This window comes from Protopterus annectens, chromosome 11.part0 (genome assembly GCF_019279795.1).
Source record: "Protopterus annectens isolate FY-2018-M chromosome 11.part0, PAN1.0, whole genome shotgun sequence".
Taxonomy (NCBI): domain Eukaryota; kingdom Metazoa; phylum Chordata; order Ceratodontiformes; family Protopteridae; genus Protopterus; species Protopterus annectens.
Window position 1 is genome coordinate 1,166,792,123 of NC_056745.1, and position 24,059 is coordinate 1,166,816,181.

At 38.7% G+C, this 24,059-nt stretch overlaps 1 protein-coding gene across 1 annotated transcript in view; it reads left to right on the forward strand.

Annotated features, from left to right (window-relative positions):
* The window catches only part of LHFPL3 (LHFPL tetraspan subfamily member 3), a 98,753-nt gene extending 88,138 nt beyond the window's left edge, over positions 1-10,615 (forward strand). The window contains exon 2 of the mRNA XM_044087288.1: positions 10,527-10,615. Within this exon, the coding sequence (XP_043943223.1) occupies positions 10,527-10,615 (89 nt within the window). The remainder of the gene's footprint in view (positions 1-10,526) is intronic.
* Positions 10,616-24,059: the final 13,444 nt, after the last annotated feature.

Here is a 24,059-nt window from a genome sequence, read left to right on the forward strand (position 1 = left end):
CAGTAGGACTGCTAAAGCAGGGCACTAGGTGGGAAAGTCCTCCAAACACTTCATCCTACAAACATACACACTTACAACTCTTGCACATACACTTATACACACACACATTTGCTGGACCTGAGAGTAGAACCCCTGCCTATCTAGTTATTTGTACTATAATGTTACACAGTTATCACATGTGCCACAGAGCTTATAGGTCTGACAAGTGCCCAAATGTGCTTCTATGGTGAATGACATCAGCAGGACTAATAAAGTTGGGCACTGGGATGTGTACTGGGTAGGAAGTCGTCAAAATACTTCAGCCTGCAAACATACAAACACACACACACACACACACACACACACACACACACACACACACACACACACACACACACACACTTTCCAGAATTGGGAATAGAACCCCTGTCTATCTAGTTATTTGTACTATACTGTTACAGTTATTGCACATGCCATGGAGCTTATAGGGCTGGGACTGTGCAAAGGTACTTCTAAGGAGAATGACATCAGCAGGACTGCTAAGGTAGGGCACTGGGAAGTGCTGTGGGTGAAAAGGTTCTCAAAATACATCATCCTATAAACATACAAACTTGCACACACACACATTTACCAGAACTGGGAATGGACCCCCTGCCTATCTAGTTATTTGTATTATACTGTTACATAGTTATTGCACACACCACATAGCTTACAGGGCTGGGGCTGTGCAAAGGTACTTCTAAGGGGAACAACATCAGCAGGACTGCTAAAGTAGTGCATTGGGAAGTGCTGTGGGTGGGAATGGTCTAAAACTGTTTCACCTACAAACAAACACACACTCCCTCATTCTCACACATACACTTACATTTGCCAGGGCTGAGAGTAGAACCCCTACCTATCTAGTTATTTGTACTATAGTGTTATGCAGTTATTGCACATGCTACAGAGCTTATAGGACTGATAAGTGTCCAATGGTACTTCTAAGGTGAATGACAGCAACAGATCTTTTGAAGTAGGGCAATGAGAAGTGTACTGAGTGGGAACAGCCTCCTAATACTTAGACCTACAGACACACACATACACAGGCAGGTGATGTGATATTATAACCTACACCTCAGTACTATTACACAATGGGGCTCACCTTCATGCTGGCACGTGCGACCGGTTACGACTAGTATGCCACTGTCTGCAGCAGGACATCACTCTATGCCACTCAGGGTATCAGTGTGTGTGACTCACTCTGTGTGTGTTCCCCTTGTGTCTCTCTATCACTGTCTCTCACTTCCCCACATCTATGTGTGTATGCTTGACATATTGTTATTTATTGCCCATATATATGTCTGTGTATCACACGCAACAGATGCAGATATATCACATATGGGCCACCTACAGCTAGCTGAGGGTAATCCTGTCTGATTGGTGTGTGTAAGGACAGTTAAGGTGTACATAGCTGTCTGTATGCAGAGACATATATACACAATACAGTCATATAGTCCGATGTGGGTTCCAACATGGCCTGTGATTCTCTAAGTGTAGGAGCATGCCCAGTGTGACCTTCTTTAGTGAGAGTGGGACTCCATTCTAGAGATAGGTGTACTCTGGTCCGGGGTATTGTATGCTACAGCCATACCTCTCAGAAGTAAACAGGACTTTCCTAGGGGTACTGGGTTTGTTTAGCAGATATTTTCTGACATATCTGTAATCTGACACTGCAATGTATTGTATCATTGCCTAGTGACAGACCTCCTCAGATCATCACAGTGCTTTACCAGAGGAATACAAGATATATGATGCACAGACCAATATTATGAGCCTGGTTGTATACATTCTTGCCCAACAAGGCCAGTTGGGAGGTGTGGCTGCAGCCGGTTGATTGATGACGCTGTGTAAACAGTCCAGTAACTTGGTGATATACTGGCTGTGGATTTTCTCTCCTCTCAACCGTACATTTTTTGGCAGAGTGCCCAGGTGTTTGCCTAGAAGTTTCATCCAGTCTACATAAACTTGTGTTTTTATGGCAAGTTAGTTGTATATAATTGAAGACTGACGTTACAAAATAATGACAGACATTAGTGTTTCAGACTTCATAACTTTCAGACAATTCCCACTAATGCAATACCTCTCACCCTACCAACTTTCTCAGTATGTAAGGGCAATATTTACAACAAGTGCCTAGCATTGTACTTTTGCCCCACTTTTATTTATGACCTTGTCCAGATGTCTTGCTGTCAGCTGTTAGGAGGTATGGGTGTGGATATAGAGTGCATTCTACTGTGCAGACATGTCCATTATATGTGTAGTATATTTCACATAGCACTGTGACTTCCAGGTATGTCAATAGCAGAACAGTACAGAGTAATGTGGTGAGCCACTGACAGTCAGTTGTGTATAGGTTGGTGGTTTGCTATGACGTTAGTAGGATATTGGCCCTGAAGCCCTTATAACCCATGCAGATAAGCGTGTAGGCCATGTTAAGACATGTCAGCACACAGAGCCCCTGTCCAGCAGGGACACAGTGGGATTACAGGACTGTCGTCTGTGTTTCCCATGCACTTATACAGGGAGCACATCACTAGGGGTATAGAGTTACTTGGCTTGCTGTTGGCAGGGAGTGAATTCCACAGATGGGGGAGTGTGTGGTACACATATCTGTCATACCAACAAGCTGTACTGATATCACAGCCCAGTTTGATGCTGCGCCTACAGGTTGATGGAGTGGGCCTTGAGCTCCAGATGTGCTACAGTCCCATCAAGGCAGGGTCTGGATTGCTTTGTATGCCAGACAGAGGTCACCTCAGTAGATTCTGTATGGAACAGGGTAGAGTGACAGTGCTGTTAGCCTATCTGTGTAGGGTAGGTGTTTGGTGATTGGGGTAAGGCAAAAACAGTAGAATCCAGAACTAATCCACAACAAAAAAACACAAAACACAGTGGAGTAAAATGAACACGTTTACTGGTGCATCCGGTACCTCGGCTTTCGCCTTCAAAGGAATGACAATTTCACTACATGGCTTAACTTTTATACATTTACTTAATTAAATTGAATTAAGAATCAAGCCTCAACATGACTAATTAAAGTAACAGGAACAGTTAAAGCAACAAATCATGCCCTAAGAAGCAGCATAAGAATGCAGACTTGCTCTATATCTTTAACTGACAATGATTAAACAACATTTTAAATTACATTTAAATTAAGTTCTTGATTTAACCCCCTTGGCTGTAAGGTTCCATAATTAATTATTAATTTTGTTTCTAATGCTAATAATTTGCCCAAAGACTCTTCACTCCGACAAAAATGGGGGTTGGTTCTGGGTCTGAGGTGAGGCCGGCAGAGCTCGATGAGTTGCTGAAGTATGTCCCTGTCCACCCTGTACCACTCTGTCTCCAGATCATGTAGCCCCTGGTAGGTTACCCTGGGTCTGACACTCTTCTCCTCCTCCTCATCCTGGGGCGATTGCCAGCATTATCCTCCTCACCACCCTCAGCCTCTAGCACATACTGATGTGTCAAAGAGACACCAGCCCCTAACATTTTGTCGGTTAAAATTCCCCCAAGTGTTTACACCAATGGTGCAGAGTTTGTGGGAAAAAACAGACTGAAAGGCGTTTGTACAGTTTATACTGTTGTGCTGCAGATGCTGCCTGTATGATTGGCTGGCTATAATACATTCCACCTGCTTGCTATTTTATTTGTACTTGATTGCTTTTATTCTGTTATTTACCTTTTTATTTTTTTTTATTCCCATTCCTGCCCCTTTTAAGCCCCGAGGTGCACCGCCCAAATATAAACAGTCGTGCTATTTTTGGGGTTTTTTGCTTTGTTTTAGACCCAATGTGCACCGCTCAAACCCGTTTAGTAAAGTAAACACTTTGAAGTAGAAATGGCCCTCCCCTGGATGTAAACATGCTCTTCATTTCATTGAATAAGTCAGTACAGCCTCCGTCACACCCCCTTGCTTAGCTGTACTTAGCTAAGCTCAAATGGGAGCCGTGGAGCTCCAATGTGCTTATACCAAGCATGACACACCCCCTTTTCATGTTAGCTGCTTCTCCTGCTTACACTGCAGAATTATAGCTCCTACATGGTTAGGTGCAGCCAAAGAATGGTCTCCCATTTAGTGATTCATTAAAATTTGCCCATTTGCATACCCCACTGCCTTAGACCCTGGTTACACATAAAAACCACAGCCTTCCTCCTTAGCAGCCAGTGTTACCTGCTATTGTTTTGATTCTGCATGCCATAGACTATAATGGCAAAATGCAGATTGCACTTAAAATTGTATTCCACATTTTTTTTTTCATTTTCAGCACAAACCTATTTGCACATTGCTGCCCTATGCTTAAACGGCAGAAATTGGCCAAGAAAAAAAAATAAATTTTTATATTTTTGCAACACTTTTACATGCCAGTGGCCATATTTTTGGTAATTGGCATGCCTAATGATTATAATACATGCTTTACTTTGAGCTGTCATGCCCCCGTTTTGAGTTTTGCAGAAATGTATTTGGTTAGTAACCGAATACATTTCTGCAGTGGACATTATTCTGGCACAGATGCCTGCCTGTTTACTGAATCGCTAATTTACCTCATTTCACCAGCAAATGAGGTAATTAACATTATTCAGTGGTGTCTGTGCCAGAATAGTGCAGCCAGGCTCCTGCACGCCCTAAATCTGGTTTACTGAATTGCACAGGCTCCGAACTCCGTGTTCGGGCAGTGCCACTATTCGGACACGGGATTTTAACTTACTGAATACCGGAGTTAACTAGTTCTGATGTACATTCTCACCTAATTGTAGCTGTGTTTATAGGTCAATGCCTGACCTGTGGCACATACCTAGCTGTCTGAGTATAATAACCTCACTCCATCTGTTTTGGCAAAGTACACATATATTGTTTCAAACATAAACCCGTTTAAAATAAAATTCTGAAAAAAGTATATGATGTTTCTGTACTGTTTTTCAAAATTAATGAGATTTCTTTTCACCATATAGGAATATGCTTGCTTAATAAATCTGACTGTGTACATTAGTAACTTAAGCCTGATTCATAATTTTCCAAAATTATAACCAATTATATTTAGAGGTTTTCTCTTTAGAATGATTAATTAAAGATTAACACTTATATATGTGCATTTGTTTGCCATGAATAAGCCATACTGAGTCCAGACTATGCAATCATTACCATAATAAAACATCTGCAATACTGCAGTGAAGGCTTTCTAAAGCAATTCTTACTTATTTGTAGATGTAAATTTCCAGGATGAGAAATTTACGTCAAGCCTTTAATTAAGTACTTCCTTAACCACCAAAATATCTGGAACGTTTATATTATGTCTGTGAACATATTTCTTAAAAAACATTAACAAACGGTGGGATTTTTTGCTGTAATGATTGCCTAGCTTCTATATCAAGCTTGCATAATGGTTTGTAAGTATATAAGATTTTCATAAATATGATATTTTTATTACTACACATTATTTCATAATAAAGGTAGGCTTGTAGCTTTTCCTGCTTTCACTTTGTGACATTTATTTAAAGTGGATACTTTACTGTAACTTCCAGTTTCAAATGTGTTAAAAAGATATTAAAACAGAAAGAGAAATAAATTGAAATCTAGATTTTGCAGTTAGCACAGGGCTAGATAATACTACCCCTGGTCATATTCACAGTAAAATATTATATTATTATTGTTGTTATTATTATTATTTAAACTGAAATGTAAGTATTGATATCTACAACTACATACCATTTGTAAACTGATATACTAACTTGCTGCTAGGAAGAGCACATTCCTATAATTTTGTTCTAACTTAGAATGGTATGTAACTGTGGCAACCGAAGCAACTGGCCCAGTGCGGTATCTCTGCAATAAAAGAGGATGATTATCTGCCACAACCACGAGACTGGCCATGATTAAGCGTGGTGGCTTCCATGACCAAGAATGACAGTGCTGAAGCCTCTGGAGCAATGTATGCCATCTGCATAGGCCTGGTCTGTGACTGCCCATCATGCATCTAAACTCTTGCATGGCCATGGTGGATATTTGTCAGAATCTGCATGGATATATTAGTCAGTGACATGTTGGCTGCCAGTGACCTCAGCAGGTGTATTTGATCCAGGTCCCTATATTACATGTCACTCTAAATGAGAGACACAGTCCCCGCAGTAGCTGCACATCCTCCTGCAGGCCACATAGCACACTTACCATATTTGCCATGGTGTGTACAGTGGCTAACTGTGCCTGGATCACTAACCTGCCCATTCACTGATTGATGTTAAGTGCAGTATCCAGGTCAAGGAAAGACCTGGAGTCATAGTTGTAATGGCAAACAGCATGTTTCTGCATTACAGTGGGGGAGCACACACTGGAGGTATTGTGGCAGAGGGATACCATATGCGGTGGCAATGCTGATGTAGCTTGGGTGGAGCTTATAAAGACAGGACATCCAACACCAGGCACAAATGATGACAGAGGTCCTATCATCCCCTCTGCACTCAGTTCATATGCAGACGATGAGTGAGTGCCCTAAAATGTAATCTTTACTAACAGTACCACTGTATCATCTGACTAAGCCATATACTTTGCTCTCTTCATCAGTCACAGGTGAGCTGCTGACCTCAGACATGCCTAACCTGTTTTGCTGGACACTCCAACACTCAAACATGTGGAAGCAGAATGAAAACATAATTGTGGCACTAATGGAATATGCCATATAGACTGGTGCAGGTCACTTATCTGAACAGCATACAGGCACACATATACCTTGTGGTGCAGGCTGTCACATTTGCAGTTCTGATGTCCCTGAAGAATCGATATGCACAAATGTTCTAATGAATACACCCTTCATACACTTGGGTTGTTTACACCTTGAAATATAAATACTAGTTTGAACCCAGTGCTTCTTCTACAGGCTGAGATAGTTATTATCACCCCAGGTCCCACATCCAAGTTGTCAGCAGGTATAAGGGTTTGATCTATACCGCAGGCAGGGATACCAGAAACTCTTCCATCTCTGTTATCTTGTTCTATGTTAGTGGTCTACCTCTTGTGGTGGATCTATCACAGGTGATGTATTATGTCTTAGTGTTAAAGTGCAGTGTCATATCAGTAACCCTTTGCTGCACATATACAAGTGTTTTATTACGGCAGCTCACAACATTGATGTCCAGCACTATTTCCAAGCACACCTTGACCAGTAAAGCCTTATCAGTTTTTCCTTTTTTTCTAGGATGTGCATGCCATTTGTACATAAAATCTGCAGTGGCATCTCTGTTTCATGGGTGGTGAGCTTTTCATTCACTGCCATTCTTTTGAGCCACGACAAGACACGTACACCTTATGTTTGTCAGTGTTTGTGTGTGTGTGTGTGTGTGTGTGTGTGTGTGTGTGTATGTATGTGTGTGTGTGTGTGTGTGTGCGTGCGTGCATGCGTGTGTGTGTGTGTGATTGTGTGTGTGTGTGTGTGTGTGTGTGTGTGTGTGTGTGTGTGTGTGTGTGTGTGTGTGTGTGTGTATCTGTGTCCTTGGCAGACCCTTCTATCTCATCACTACTACCCTCCATCCTTCTCTTCATTGCCAATATACTTGTCTGCCATTGTGCTGTGACCATTCCCAACTTATCCCATACTGACAGCAACAATGTGTATGTTACCACTGCCTACCTTTATGTAGAAATGTGCTACTGACCACTGTTACTGCACATATCCTGTGACTCTCACATTCCTCTTTACACATGGCCATAATCTGACCTGTTTACAGTAGCTATTGCTTCTGCTGTAGCATATCGTGCAATCTGTAAATATAAGCCAAAGTGTTGCCATCAACATGACATTCATCTGTCATGCCCTTCTGCTATGCTTTCCATAAGGGTGTGCCTCCCAGCTAGGCTGTAACATATCATGTCCTTGTGCTATGTTACCTCACCCAGTTTACTGTTTCTGTTTGTCCCTCTTGCTTTTGTACACCATCAGTGCTCAGTGAGGTGCTGAGGTACATTACCAATTCTTTTCTGCAGAATTCTTGTTCCTAATCAATTGCCTTAATGCAGTCTCTTGCTATATTGGAAATTTATTTTTATGCTACAAAGGGCCTCTGAGCATGGTGATTATGTTAGAGATGCAATTTACAATGATCTTCTCTGAATCAGTGCTATAGCACATTGTGTTATCACACCCAGGCAGCACTACCATGGTTGCCTCCAAGATACTTACACATGTGTGCACTATGCTCATGCACAGACACAGTGAAGCCCACAGCACTGCCACACAGTGCAAGTGTCTGTTCCGCTAACACACTGTAAATGCTGGTGATGCATATCTCATGGTGCCCATAATGTCAAAGATCAGCATGGGTCTGTCATTTTGCTCCTCATTCAGACCTTTTGAGTGAACATGACCTCATCAGGAACTGGGCCATCTGGACTTCTGCATCCAGGAAATCAAGATGAGTTGTATCTGCTGCACCGGGCTATCAGGAGCTCCAGTTGGGTAATTATGATGGACCATTATATAAGGCTTATTCTTGACACCACCTTACCTGGGAGGTGAATAATGCCATTGGCATTACCCACTCTGGTGAACAGTGCAAGCATTGATGCAGGAACTTGAGGAGGTGATCTGAGCTGCTACACCAGTAAGTACAGAGTTTAGAGAGAATGAGACAGTGTTTTAAAGTAAGGATTGTGAATGATTTTCGTTGATTTTTTTTCTGGTTATTATCTGCTGACTTCCTTGCCTTCTGTTGGTATGGTCACATTGCATGGAATAATCTCTGCTGTCTTTTATAATGGCTGAGGAATTAACTTTCAATAAGGATATTTGACTAAGAAGGTTTGATAAGCTGTTCAGGCTACATGGTATGCCTACTATGTCCATGTCTGCTGTGCGTATTCGAATTTCTGTTTGTCATAGAGATGTGTACTAAAGGGTTATAGTTTGTCTTTTTATGTTTTTATCTCCTCCTTCTTCAGATTCTGTTGTAGTATAGGATACAGAGCAATGCTGGGTACCTGGGTCTGGCACAGCTGACATGCCTAGTGCGGGGTGACCAGTGGTCACCTGGTCTGTTTCTCAGCAAAGGACAAAAGTCACCCTGCTGGATGTGATTTGGATGGCTTGCTGGGGGCCCGTGTGGTTACCATGCCCCCCTGTATCACCTTACTCAAGTGTGCTAATACTGCCTCTAACCCCAGTCTTAAAAGTTAGGGTACTAAACACCTAACAGTACTACTAACACATATACACACAGACACACACAGACATTCACACGCACACACACACACACACACACACACACACACACACACACACACACACACATATAGAAACACTGCCCCCCCCCCCCCATTACAGAAGCTTACATTATAAATGAAAGTTCTGGCACAGTACCCAATCCTGCTTATCTTATATACAATATTAAATGCCTTAACTATTGCTGTCTTTTACAGTCTAGTCATTTGAACAATACTTATAGCAAACATTTGACTATAAGCAATACATTCAACCAAATCAACTGTACCTGTTTGCCCTTAGGGAGGGAAACACAGCTGAACTATTGAGCTGTCTAGTCACATTCAGGGTGTCTCTTATGACACAAAAAGTAAGAACATAAATACAATTAAAGCAGGTAGTAAGAGGTCCATAAATTAAGGTGAAGGACTAGAACTTGTAAAAGGTTGCATAATCATACCCTTGAAGACAGCCACCCCACAAATTACAGCACTGATAACATTCCTTTAAGAGTAAACCCAGTGATAAGGGACTTGGGAACTCAGGTTGACAGTAACTTGAAATTTGATCACCATGTATCCATGGTAATGAGAAAACCCTTCTACATGATGCAACTTATAAATAAGGGTATGACATCCAGATCATATTCCAATGTTACTCTGCACTTATTAGATCAGTCGAGTACAATGCACCCTTTGGCTTGTACCTGACCAGGCATTTGCAACAGCTGGAGCAGCCACAGAGGTTCCTCACTAAAATAATACAGCATGTAACTAATATGTCCTATGTGGACCGCCTGAAAGCCCTGTCCTTGTATTCTGTCTCCTACAGACTACTGAGGGATGATCAGCCTATCCTACAAGACGTTCTCTGATCCAGACCTGATGGATCTGCTATGCATTCACAAAACAAACACCAAACAAAACAATTTTGACATAAACAAAACATGTTGGAGTGACATGCATGTGTCTCAGAGTCCCCATTTATGTGTATCAGAGCTCTTCCCTAAGCCTGTTCAAGCACAATTTGGGATAATGGATAGGAAATTGCAAATTTACCTCTGGCTTGCTGCCTGTGGCCCTTATGGACAGGGGCAGTTTGTAGATGTTCTAAGACACAGGCATATACCAAAGTCATTCTAGCCTGTGGGCATTGATAATTGGGAAAATTGGGGCATGAATGGTTAGGCTTAAAAAGATTCTAAGGCCATTAGCCTAGTAACCTCCTGTGATCCTATAATTCTGTGAAGGCATTGTGTGTTGAATATTTCTTAATTTAGTTCATTATTAAGTTAATTTTTTTGTCTCCATGATTTTATAGGTGGATTGTTTGTGGAGGTAATTTTAAGCATTATCCAAGCCACAGAAATGACAGTAAGTGATGTAGATGAAAAAATATATCGATTTTGATATATTTCAGTTAATGAACCAAGAAGAGCCACCTATTTGTGGCTGCCATTTGTATGCTAATTTCAAAATATCAGATCTGTTTATCTGAACAGCTAGGTCAAAGATGAGCTTGGAAAATAGACCATCACATTTGGTAGATGTAGTAGAGTTCCTCTTATAATATATGCATTCACAACATAAATGTGTGCACTGAATTACAGAAGGAATATGTTTCTACTTCATGCAAAATACTTATAACATTTATCTTCTGACAGTTTAAATATAATGTGCAGCTCCCTCTATAAGGTGATAAGATGAACTGTGTGACCGTATTTCCTTTAGTAATGTCTTTTAAAAAATATACTTTAACCTTCTGATTTATGTTGCAAACAGTTTCAATCCCTTTCTAGTAGTTATTTTGTGCTGTGGAAGGAAATGGCTGAAAAATAACACAGCATTTACAGGAACATTTAAGAAGAATATGATAAAATGCTATTAAAATATTCTAGTTTTTATTTCTGATATCACCAAGACTGTTCATAGCATATTTTATATCTAAAACCAGGGCTTTTGTTAGAAATGAAATACTCTTAAATCAATATTCCTGGGTATCATTTCACAGTATTGTCCTCAGCACATTGAGCATGAATGCTTCGTTTGATGAAGTAACTGTTACTTTGTTGATCTGTATGAGTTTGCTTATTTAAAATAAAACAGGGAGTCTTGTAAATGAAATATAAATTACCATATAAACCAAATAGTTGACATTCCAGTCCTGGATGGACTTGAATGTTCTCTTGGAAATCCGGAGTCCATGTATTGTCTACAAAAGTACAATGCAGCTGTAAAATGTAATAAGCAACTAATAATAGCATATCCAGTATCAATGGATTCCTAAGGTATGTCACTTGATATTAAATAATATTTACATATTGTCTAAATGAATCAACTCCTTTTATCCTTTCTTTATAAAGAAATATTCCATTGGGTTCAGCTTTTCAAGTAAAAGTATGGCCACTGAGCAGTGAGGATACTGATGCTAAAAAGAGGAAGACCATTAGACATTTATGATTTACTTTGTCAAAAGCTGTTACTAAATTTTTAGTTTCATAGGTTCATAGTTAGGTACTAGGCTAGCTGCCCTTCAGGTTATTTTAAACCTAGTTAATTTCCCTGTTTGTTCTCAAAATAACATATCCCATTTGGTTATAAATTGGCCTCATCCAACCTATGGTCAGTAATTATACATTATCTCTAATAAGTCCGAGTGTTTTTTGGCTCATAACTTGTTCCCAGTAATTTTTCTCTCCTACAAACCTGCATGCTTTTAACCATCCCACATAGCCTTCTCTTGTGATTGTACTGCTGTTTCCTGCTTTAAAACTGGCCTGTTCTTGCCTGTTCTCCACATAGCTGTGTGGCTTCAACACAACACTCCCCACACAAGTCTTACCTGATTTTACTTACTGATAGCCTCTCAGATATTTTGCTACCTTAGGTGTAGCCCAGCTCTGTTTGCCCTCACTAGCACTCGGGCACAGTCTGTCCCCTACCCTGCCCCCATTCTCACCCACTCCCCTTATCATTTCATTTATAACTCACCAATCAATTTCTCTTCCTCCTAACCCCACCCTGATCTCTTCTGACAACAAATCAGAATCTGTACTCACCTCCACACTCACACATCTAACTCTACCTCTCCTCACAGCAAATCAGAACTCGTCCTCACCTCCCACACTTACATATCTTACTCCATTTCCAACAGCACCACCTATCTACCTCTACTTTTCCACAACTTCTATCACTTTTGGTCTACTCACTTACTGCTCATATCTTTTTCACCTCCCTCAGTGGCTTTTAATCACTTAACCCAGTTTATCTTACGACATATTTTTCTTTTCTTTTCATATACCTCACACCTCTCTACCACAAACCACAGATTCTGCTTATCCCCCTATCTCCCTTTCTTACTATTCCTTTACTTTCTGACTTCCTTTGATATCTTACTTACTTCCATAGACCACATCCAAAGCTATTCACCTATAAAAATCTCTCCTCACTCACTGAACTGTTTCATAAACTCCTCTACCAATCCTCAGACCTCTGTACTTCCCAAAATCAAACTCCATCCTACTCCTACGTACTACCCAAGAAATAAACCTAAATACCCTAGTTACCTCACACTCCTATACAGGTGCATCCTCACAAAAACCTTACTGCTATCAGGTGATATCCATCCTAATCCTCACCCAACCCCTTCCTCACCCATCAACCTTTCTCCTTCCATACTCTCAGGCAAACCAAACCCTCCCAAAAAACATCTATCATTCTATTCTGTGAATGCCAGGAGTATACTAAATAAAGTCAGTGAACTTCATGCTTGGCTAGCCAACCATTCCCCTGATATTATCACTCTCACTGAAACCTGGCTAAAGCCACAGGTTCCTGATAAAGATATTCTTCTTCCTGGGTATAACATAGAGAAAAGGTGGTGGAGTTGCTATTGCCTACACCAGTAACCTTACTCTTTCATTCCTAAACAAACAGATTCCATCCTTCCTTCTGGCCGAAATCCTGATTTCCAACCTTAATCTGAATAACTATATCACTGTTACCATAGTAGCAATACATATTCCACTTGCTGACAACATCTCTATACTGGAAAATTTTCATCTCCTACCTCTCTCAACACATTCATAATGAAATCCTCCTCCTCGGTGATGTAAACATAAACTGGTTACCACTTTGCTCACCTAATTCTAGGGAATCAATTAACCTACATGGCTTAACTCAACTAATCTCCACACCTACCCATTTCAATAAATCTCACACTTCTAGTTTCCTGATTGACTGAATATTAGTCTCAGACCCACTAAAATATTGCAACCCTGCAACACTACCTGACTGCCTAAGTGACCACTCCCCTGTACACTACATGTCGCAAGCTAACTAACTTCCAACCTGAAACTCTGAATGCCCTCCTCTCCCAAATCAACTAGTCCTCTCTGAATCTAATGCCCCTAGATCAGGCAGTACAAACTTTTAACTCCACTTTCCTAAATATCCTTAACTCACTAGCACCTGTCCACACCGTATGTATTAAAGCTAAATTGTCGCCTTGGTTAACCAAAGCCACTTGCAGTTTAATGAAATCAAGGGACAAAATGTGGACATTATAGATAAAATCCAAGTTACCCATCCACCTACAAAAATACAAGGAACTTAGAAACGTGGCAAAAAAACAAATTAACAGGACAAAAAAGAATTCTATCTTAACCCACCTACTGCTCAAAAGGCAAATCCCTCTAAGTTCTGGCATGCAATTAATCAAATTCTCCATCCTGGCAACCCTTCCTCTCCAAACTCCTGCCCTACAAAAACACCACAAGAAATTGCAACTGTCTTTAACTCTCACTTTATTGAATCTATCAAAAAGATGCTACCCTCCAACTCCCTAAATATCAACACTGTAATCCCTCCTAGTACTATTCTCTCGCAAACTCCAGTAATTTTTCTCCCTCAAATATGTACCTACCCGCTACATCAAAACTCTACTCAACAAACTAAAACCCCGTTCTCCTTCTGCTGACAACATCCCTCCCTACTTCCTTCAAGTAGTAGCAAACTCCCTGACTGTTCCTGTATCTATCCTCATTAACCGCTTCATCTCTGAATCTAAAGTTCCCACTACCTGGAAGGACTTCTACACTATACCTATACATAAAGGAGGTAACTCCTCAGAAATATCCAAATTCAGACCTATAGCTATCCTTTCACCCCTCTCTAAAATCCTGGAGAAATGCATTCACAAACAGGTTATGCAACACTTACTACAAGAAAATCTTCTTACCCCCACTCAGTATGGCTTTTGCCCAAAACACAGTACCACCACAGCCCTCCTATCCTTCATTAACACTATCTCTTAAGCAAGAGACAATAACAAACTGGTCTCCTGCTTATTCCTTGATCTTTCAAAAGCTTTCCACACTGTATCCCATTCTTTCCTTCTAAGCAAACTCACTAACTTCAACTTCTCTACCCCTAGTGTTGAATGGTTTTCTAGCTATCTCTCAGATCGACAACAATCTGTAAAATGGCTCTCTGCTCCCCCACCCTACCTGTTAAAACTGATGTTCACCAAGGTTCCATACTTGGACCACTTCTCGTCAACATCTTCACTAACCTACTCTATACATCTTGCCCTCACTCATCACTTGTCCAATATGCAAATGACTCCCAAGTTATCTCCATCGCTGACACCCCCCACAGAACTTCTCTCACTTTCTCAGTCTTCCTTTAACTCAGTTGAATCCTGGCTATCTAATAACCAGCTTATACTGAATCCTAACAAAACCAAACTCTTACTGTTTCTCCCAAAAAACCTTAACAATCTTAAATCTTCCTTCTCAATACACTTCCTAAATAACACACCAATCACTGTTGAATCCTCCACTAAACTCTAAGGTGTCCTAATCAATGACCAACTAAAATTTGATCTACATGTTAACAATTTTATCAGTAAAACACACCAAAAACTGGAGATCTTATACAGAAACAAAAAGTTCCTCACTAATAAAGCAAGGACATCCCTCTCTCATGCATATCTACTACCAAGTCTTATGTACAGCTCCCAAATCCTAACTAACCTCAACTCATCACTCCTTACTAAGCTAGAATCTATCTATAACAAAATTGCCAGATTCACAGCAAACTTAAATTATAAATCAAATTACCGCCTCTCTCTAAAAACCTTACACTGGTTTGAATTTCCCCATCAGATTCTTCTCTCACAACTTTTGGTTCTACGTTCCATTTTATATCAACCCTCTTTCTGTCCCAACCTCTCCCCCCTTATCTCCTACTACACTCTTTCTAGGACTCTTCGAAGCTCTGACCAAGACCTATTCAAATCCATCAACCAAAGAATAAAACTGGCTGCAACCTTTACAGCTACAACCCTGCAAAATCATGGAACAAACTACCCTGGGAAATCTGGGCTCTCAATAATGCTAAGGAATTCAAATCAGCCTTAAAAGACTACCTGAACAGTCAATGGTCCTGCAATTGCACTCAGCCTCCTTAACTTATTATCTAGTACTCAGCCTCCCTTGCCTACCTTGAACCCCTACTCATCTTCTCCCCTATGTACAAAATCTCATTTTGTCCTGCTCAACCATAACACACTTCTACTCTCTTATCACGCCAGCCTACTATCCTTTTACTGTAATTTCTTTTGAATTAATACTTCCTAACTTTACAGTATCTTCTCCACAACCCCATCTCTAAACAAAAGTCATTTATTTTTATTAACTATTACAAAAAGCATTTGCTCTTTTGCACATTTGCCCTTATGAAATGTAACCCTGAATATATATATATATATATATATATATATATATATATATATGGGTCTACTACTTTTAATCGACTACCACTTATTTGAAAAAGAGCAGTAGACTGCTCAGTTACGCAAAAGTGCACTTATTCAAAAGTGCACTTTCGCGAAACTCAGTTCAACGAACCGGTAAAAAGATAAAAAAAAACAAAAAACACTTACTAACATTACACTGAGTGGCGGGCTTCACCCCCACCCTCCCCCACACTTAAATATACCAACTCCGTGATCGCACTACAGTGGGGAACAGGTAAATTCCCTATTCTCCACTGCAGTGTGCCTCGGCGCTTCAGTTTCCCTGAACGGTTCATTGAAGCGTGCTTTGCAGAAGTGCACTTTCGCTGAAGTGCACTTTCACGTAACCGAGGGTCCACTGTTCGTTTTTGAACAAGTGGAATTTTGGTGTTTTACAGCAGCCTATATATATATATATATATATATATATATATATATATATATACACACACACACACACACACACACACACACACACACACACACACACACACACACACACACACCACATTTATATTTTGGATTTAATGTAATGTAAGTTTACCTACTATTCTGGTATTAGATCACTGTTCACATACTCAAGATATTATAAAAGATTAATTGGAGATGGTCAGCTTCACAGGACATTGCACAGAGATTAATTGAGCAAACGACTTTTGTGTAACAGATTTTCTGTCATAGCCATATACTGATTTCTTACTAAAGAAAGTTATGACTATAAATTTGTTGATCAGATGTGATACCACACGTAATTGTATGAGTAATGCCAGTCAGTTTAGATTTATCAGGAACATGTATTTGTATCAACAATTTGTATAGTGGAACTGTTAATGGCTATATTAAATATTCTTAATCAGGACCTGTATTAAGTGTATTTAAATATTCTTAATCATTAACTGTATTTAGTGCTTTAAATGTATGAATAATATAAGAACATTTAATTAATATAAATGTATGTTGATATCAAGGAAATTTACCTTGAATGCTATTGACTTGGTGAAATGTTAAATCACAGAAATTAAATCAGGGTGTGATTGTGACACAAACAGAGTATTTGCTTTTATTAACTATCACAAAAAGCATTTGCTCATCTGATGTAATTTTACTTAAATGACCACATTCATTTCATTAATAACAGTGGGCATTGGTTAATAAATAGCTGGCTTTTTTATTTAAATAATAAAACAGAGACTTGAATCCATGCTTTATTTTTAATGGCAATTAATGGTTTCTTTACTTTAACAAATTCTGCAATATACAATATTTACTTTAACACCTTACAAACTTAATAGCAGAAGATGTTCCTTGAACAGTGTTATATAACAGTAACAATTAGTTTAGAAAAAAGATGCACAAATTTAAGGTTCTACTTTTAATCTATTTTATTAGGCTCTTTCTGCAGTTATTTTGCTCTTTATAAATCAACTGCTTTACCTTACAGTTATCTCTCATTCATTCCACAGTGTGCAAATATACAGTGAGGTAGAGTTCATTTCTGTAGAAGCTAGATGTTTTTTTTTTTTTACTTAATCCCTACATCATTCCATGTGAATTGTCTTAGTACTGTTCATATAATGGTTTTCACTAGGTTCACAAAGAAGTTTTCAAAATCATGCCTTGAGTGCTAAAATACAGTTCTTAAGAATGCTAAGTCAAACGGAAAAAATATCCATATTAGAAGTTAACTCATTTATCCAGCTTGAACATTTAATCATTGTCATTGTGTTTCACAATAACATGCAGTTGCATTATAACATCTTCGACTATAGCACCCACAAATACTGGAAGTCCTAAGTATCCATTATCAGATACACAAATAATCCTACATGTAGTTTGAATTGTTAGGTAACTCTGAATTCTAATCATTCTTCTCACTATCTCCATTAGACAAGTCATTTACCAGGGTCATGCATTTTTAATATTTGATGTTTCTTTCTTGTGGGATTTGTTTTTCCATAATGGTCTTTCTTAATGAATGATGTTGTCCTTTCCTGCCATTTTATACTGCATCTTTGTTCATGCTGCATGCTTTGAATCCTCACTTGCTTTCTGTTAGGCCTAAAGGTAGTTTTTAACAGTAAGCATGCTCATGTTATGATTTATATTACTCTCTTACTCAGTGTTATAGCCTTTTAATCCTCTCATATCGTCTGTCCTTAGCTGCTTACGTCTAACATTTTCCTTCTTTTTTTGCCACACTAAATTTTCTCCCATTATATAGTGTTTCCTTCCCTTATTTCCCAGATTTGTTTCAAATTTTAACCTCTTCATTTTCATCTTGTTGAACATGTTCTTATAGTTTCTATTCTACATTTAGCCTGTCATTTAGTTAGTTAATATTTATAGTTTTGTGTAACTTTGGAAAGAACTATGTATTATATAATATCATAAAATATTTATAGTCGTTCTGCATTTCAGTGTAATCTAGTGGAAGTACATGCTAATGTAAATGATGTATAACGTCTGCCTTCATATTTCTGCCTTGTATTATGTCTTCCACTGTCCTTTGCTCTGTTAATGTCAGAAAAAGGTTCAAAGACTCAGATGCCTACAGATTGACAGATTATAAAATACATTTTTGAGATGGCACAGATCTGATGTTTTCTGTTTTGACCATATTTTAATATCTACAGACATCCATAACAGCGAGCAACGATAAGGGGGTGTGATACTTTTCTTTCTTGACACAGAGAGTACACATTTTTATTTATCAGTACTCTCATCAGACATTTATTCTCACTCTTTGTCTTTTATCAACCATTCCTCAACATTCAGTTAATGTAACCAGTCAAATTTCATCAGCCGCATTCACACCAACACAGAAAAATTAAGCTACAGACACTGCACACACAAAAAATGCACAAACACCATGCATGCAACTATACTCACATAACTCAAACCCCTAGAAATAAAATGCACTAAAGTTAGAAAAATCTTTTAGCAGAGCATACCTTTGAACCTCTTAGTACAATGAATCTGGAAAAAGACTAAAACAATGGGAGGACAAAGGTCCAAAAATAGGAACAGAATTTAAATATTGCTCTTATAAACTTACAAAATTGCTGGAATAACAGTTTTTGCATTAACATATATTTTCTGAAAAATATAAAGTTTGAATATCAAATATTTGTTATTATTAAATGACATTAGTTTGATGTGGAGCAGACCAAAAATATGAATAAAAAATCTTGACATTGTGCAAAAATCTGGGCAACTGATTAGTATGTAATTGAATGATATACAGTAAAAGAACATTACACCAACAATCAGCCAGTTAGGAAAAGGCACTACCCCAAAACAAAACTGAATAAAAAAATGTATACTAAATAAGATTAAACTAAGTGAAAACATAAGTAAATGATGGGAAAAGTTCATAAACTAGATATATAACTGTGCTGGGTTGGTATGCAGTACAAATCGCATACCAGACCCTTACGGAGTTCATAAAAGTCCCATATCTCAAGTGAATAGTTTTATGCTCTGCTGCATATCTGGAAGAGTTCAGATATAGAGTAGGTATGTAATGACATCCCATGCAATGGGACACAAACCATGGAATTAAAATTCTGTGCAAAGCATAAATGTATGTAATGCTGCAGTTATGGTAATCATGATGGGTCTTGCAATAATGCCAAGTCCTGGAAAGTGGATACTGAAATACCAAAAATCTGGACTTACCTATACTAAGTCCAAGATGACCCTTTCTCTGAATATTTCCTTTTCTCCAATATATGGTGACCTTGAAATTGGTATGTTTAAATTCTGGAAATGTGGCTGGCTTTCCTTCTACATTAGGGGTGGAGGGGAACTTTTCTCTCTGCAAGGAACAAGTTTGAAAGAGAAGAGTAATGTTTAATATTTGCTCTTCTCCTGTTCTTTTGGTATTTTTTCAGTGTTTCAGGACATGGCATTGTATGTCCCAACATTTCAGTAGGGAACTATATAGTTATAGCTCATAAAGCTTGGCCATAGTATGCTCTGGTTCTATGTATGTGATGTGCTGCTTGGTGTTATATAGCTGAGAAACAGCATCATCATTAGTGAACAAATAATAAAAATAAAAGATATTAAGGTTTATGAAAAGGAATGAAAACATACATTCCCTAGCTGCATTCCATGTATGCAGGGATGAATTGGAACATGACACATACCTACCTGCAAGAAAGTGTTAATACTACCCCTACCATCATGGGGAGACACCACTTTCTTTGTTAGCAGAGCAGGGAATAAGAATGGCACACCACTGTCCCCATTGTAAACACTTGCCCTAGTGTTCTTTTGCTCTATATACATTACAAAAACACAATAATACAACAAATAACAGAAATTGGGGGGGGGGCAGTGCCACTATTGCCATGGATGCTGATTTCTGGTAGGCAAACTTTTAAGATTATTTTTGTTTTATAGCATTTTATCAGCTGATATGAGATTTGTAATGTTTATATACAGAGGGATATTAGACATGGTAGAGGAGGTTTTTGTGAGATATCCCTGCCTATCATTCTCAGGTGATATGCGTGTGTGCGTGTGTGTGTGTGTGTGTGTGTGTGTGTGTGTGTGTGTGTGTGTGTGTGTGTGTGTGTGTGTGTGTGTGTGTGTGTGTGTGCGTGTGTGTGCAGTGTCATCGAATTTATAGTAATCTTGGCAGCAGTAACATAGCTGTTTGGAAGTTGCCTAGAAGTTTTTGTTAGGCAGAAGAGCTTAGGATTTGGCATGATGGGCAGGTTTGTAAGATGTCATTCCCTAGTATTTGCAGGTGCAGCATTTGAGAAGAGACCTTGGTATGCAGGGTTTGTTTGTGGTATGAATGTATACAATCTAAGTGTGCTTAGCCTAAAAGTAACAATATGTGTAAATTTTTTATGATTTCTCTTATATTAAACTAATACATCTGAACCAAACCCTTGAGATGGGGAAACCTGGCCACCTCAGCTCTTAAAGAGGAGAGATGTACTGACCATTGTTGCTTCTCCACTCTGCTGCTCCAAACTGCATCAAAAGTGAAGAAGGTAAATGCTATTTTTTAATTCTGACAAGTCTGCTGTAAATAAGGATAGCTACATTGATGAAAAGTAACTTTCATCCCTTGAATAGTGGCAGTCAAAGATGCTTTAGAGCAATGTTAAATGTCAATAAATCTTCTCCTGTTGCGATGCAGAAATATTTCTATTAGTGTCACAGGGCATTTCCTTTATCAAATGTTTTCTCTCCTTCCTGTTACACATAATAGAAAATGCAGTACCTTTATCAAATACTGGCTTTAAAGATGAATATATTTGCATTTGATGCATACAAAGTAATTATTGATCTACACACCTTTCAACTTTTTTGCTCAAGAATTCTGGACAAAGCAAAAAACAATGGGAGAGAAACAAAGCCTCGATGTTAGGGACACATTTTAAATATTACTCTGATATTCTTACGAAAGTTAACAGAATAACAGCTGGGCATCAACATGCATTTTATGAACAATAAAAAGTTTCAAATGTTAATGTCTGGCAATATTAACTGCATATAATACTCAGTGATTTACCAGAACATGAAAACTTTTATGAGGAACTGGGCAAAAATATGGGTCAATATCAGGGACTTTAAGCAATATTAGGAATAATTGAGAGGTATGTTGGATGAAACATATAAAATGCTTCATTCATTTAAATATTTCTAATTGTATAATTCATGAAAGAATGTTGTACCCTAGTAAAGGAGTGCAAAACTAAACATCTCTCAGTAAACCACTATAATAAAATACATTTCAAGTACTTTGCAGTTTATATCTCCAAACTTACATAAACAATGAAAGTTAAGAAATGCAGATTTGGTACTTCTCAATACTCATTAACGTACTTCATCAGCACCCAAGGTAGACAAAAGGCAAACTAGATTTTTAATGTTTTAAACAAGAGATTGATGAGCATAATGAAACTAATTAACTAATTGTCCAGCTCATGGTAGCTCATATTATTTCATGGACTAGATGGATTCAAATCCTGATCTCCAGAGTATCAGTTCAGTGCTTCTAACTACTTTGTCATAGGATTTCCATTAAAAAAGCATTACTTAATATCATCAAAGCAAAGGCTGACCAAAAGGCTTGGTAATAAAGACATAATATCACATGCATCATTCTAATTAACATCATGGGATATGTACACAGTTGGAGATTTTGTACTAAAAAGGTAACCCTCTCTGATTACATTCATAATTTTGAATTGCAGCATTACCAGTAGTTTGTTATATAATTTGTCAATACACACAGAAACTGGTGGATTTATACCTTTACAGTTTGCTGGCAGTTCTAGATATAGAATCATTGTTAAAAGACTGATGAATCAGCAGTTACGTTAGGGATGACAGGTAGAAAGAGCTAACAGATTTATTGTCTCAAACTATGAGTATGGCAGCAACAGCAGATATATTACAAAATTATAACAGCCTAGAAAATATATTGGATCAGGAGTAACATTTCTACAGATCACCAGTCTTGGGTGATATTTTTGCAACTACTAGCAACATATTATATTGGTACATTTTAATGCATATTCACAAAAAAATGTCATATTGTGGTTTTGATGTAAGGCTGTTTCAGAAATGAAGACAGAACAAGAGTATGGGTATTGTTACCTAAAACACAAGAGGTACTGTAGTGCTTCTTTTAAATTGATTTCATAGACATAGATGTAAGAGTGCAGATACAATTTCTTATTTTTTAATATAAACAAACACAATAGATACTCCAGTGTTTTTTCCTAGATTTGTTGTAGGAAAAGCGATGGCAAGAGTATGGCTAAATCTGTTATTTTTTAGTACAAACAAACACAGCTGGCACTATGGTGCTTTCTTTCTAGACTGGTTGCAGGGACACAGTCAGAATTTTTAGAAATATGCAATAATTGTAAACACCAGTTGTAGTCCCACCCCCCACTCCAGGCACTATATGCTTTTCGATAAATCACATATTCAGTAGTGCATAAGAAGTCATGAACTGACAAGTCTGAGCAAAATAAAATAATAACCTAGTCAACCAAGTATTTGAGAAAAAATGTAATAAAATATGTAACTGTGTGTATGTGCTTCCTGTGTCGGCATGAGCTTTTGCCAGGTGCTCTTGTTTCATCTCATATCCCAAAGACATGCTCCTGGGAGAATTAGTGATGCTACAAATTGCCATAGGTGTGATGGCATGTTTAAGTGAGTATATGCCTCCTGTGATGGGTGGCTGTCTGTTCAGCATTAGATTCAGAGCCCTGCACCCACTGTGTGCCTACAAATTGTCATAGGTATGCATGCTATGTATAAGTGAGTGTATGCCTCCTGTGATGGGGGGGCTCTCTGTTCAGCATTAGATTCAGAGCTCTCCACCCACTATGTGCCTACAAATTGTCATAGGTATGCATGCTATGTGTAAGTGAGTGTGTGCCTCCTGTGATGGGTGGCTGTCTGTTCAGCATTAGATTCAGAGCCCTGCACCCACAGTGTGCCTACAAATTGTCATAGGTATGCATGCTATGTATAAGTGAGTGTATGCTTCCTGTGATGGGTGGCTGTCTGTTCAGCATTAGATTCAGAGCCCTGCACCCACAGTGTGCCTACAAATTGTCATAGGTATGCATGCTATGTATAAGTGAGTGTATGCTTCCTGTGATGGGTGGCTGTCTGTTCAGATTTAGATTCAGAGCCCTGCACCCACTGTGTGCCTACAAATTCATAGGTATGCATGCTATGTATAAGTGAGTGTATGGCTCCTGTGGGTGGTTGTCTGTTCAGCATTAGATTCAGAGCCCTGCACCCACTGAGTCCCTCCAAATTGTAATAGGTATGCATGCTATGTGTAAGTGAGTGTATGCCTCCTGTGATGGGTGGCTGTCTGTTCAGCATTAGATTCAGAGCCCTGCACCCACTGTGTGCCTACAAATTGTCATAGGTATGCATGCTATGTATAAGTGAGTGTATGCTTCCTGTGATGGGTGGCTGTCTGTTCAGCATTAGATTCAGAGCCCTGCACCCACTGAGTCCCTGCAAATTGTCATAGGTATGCATGCTATTTGTAAGTGA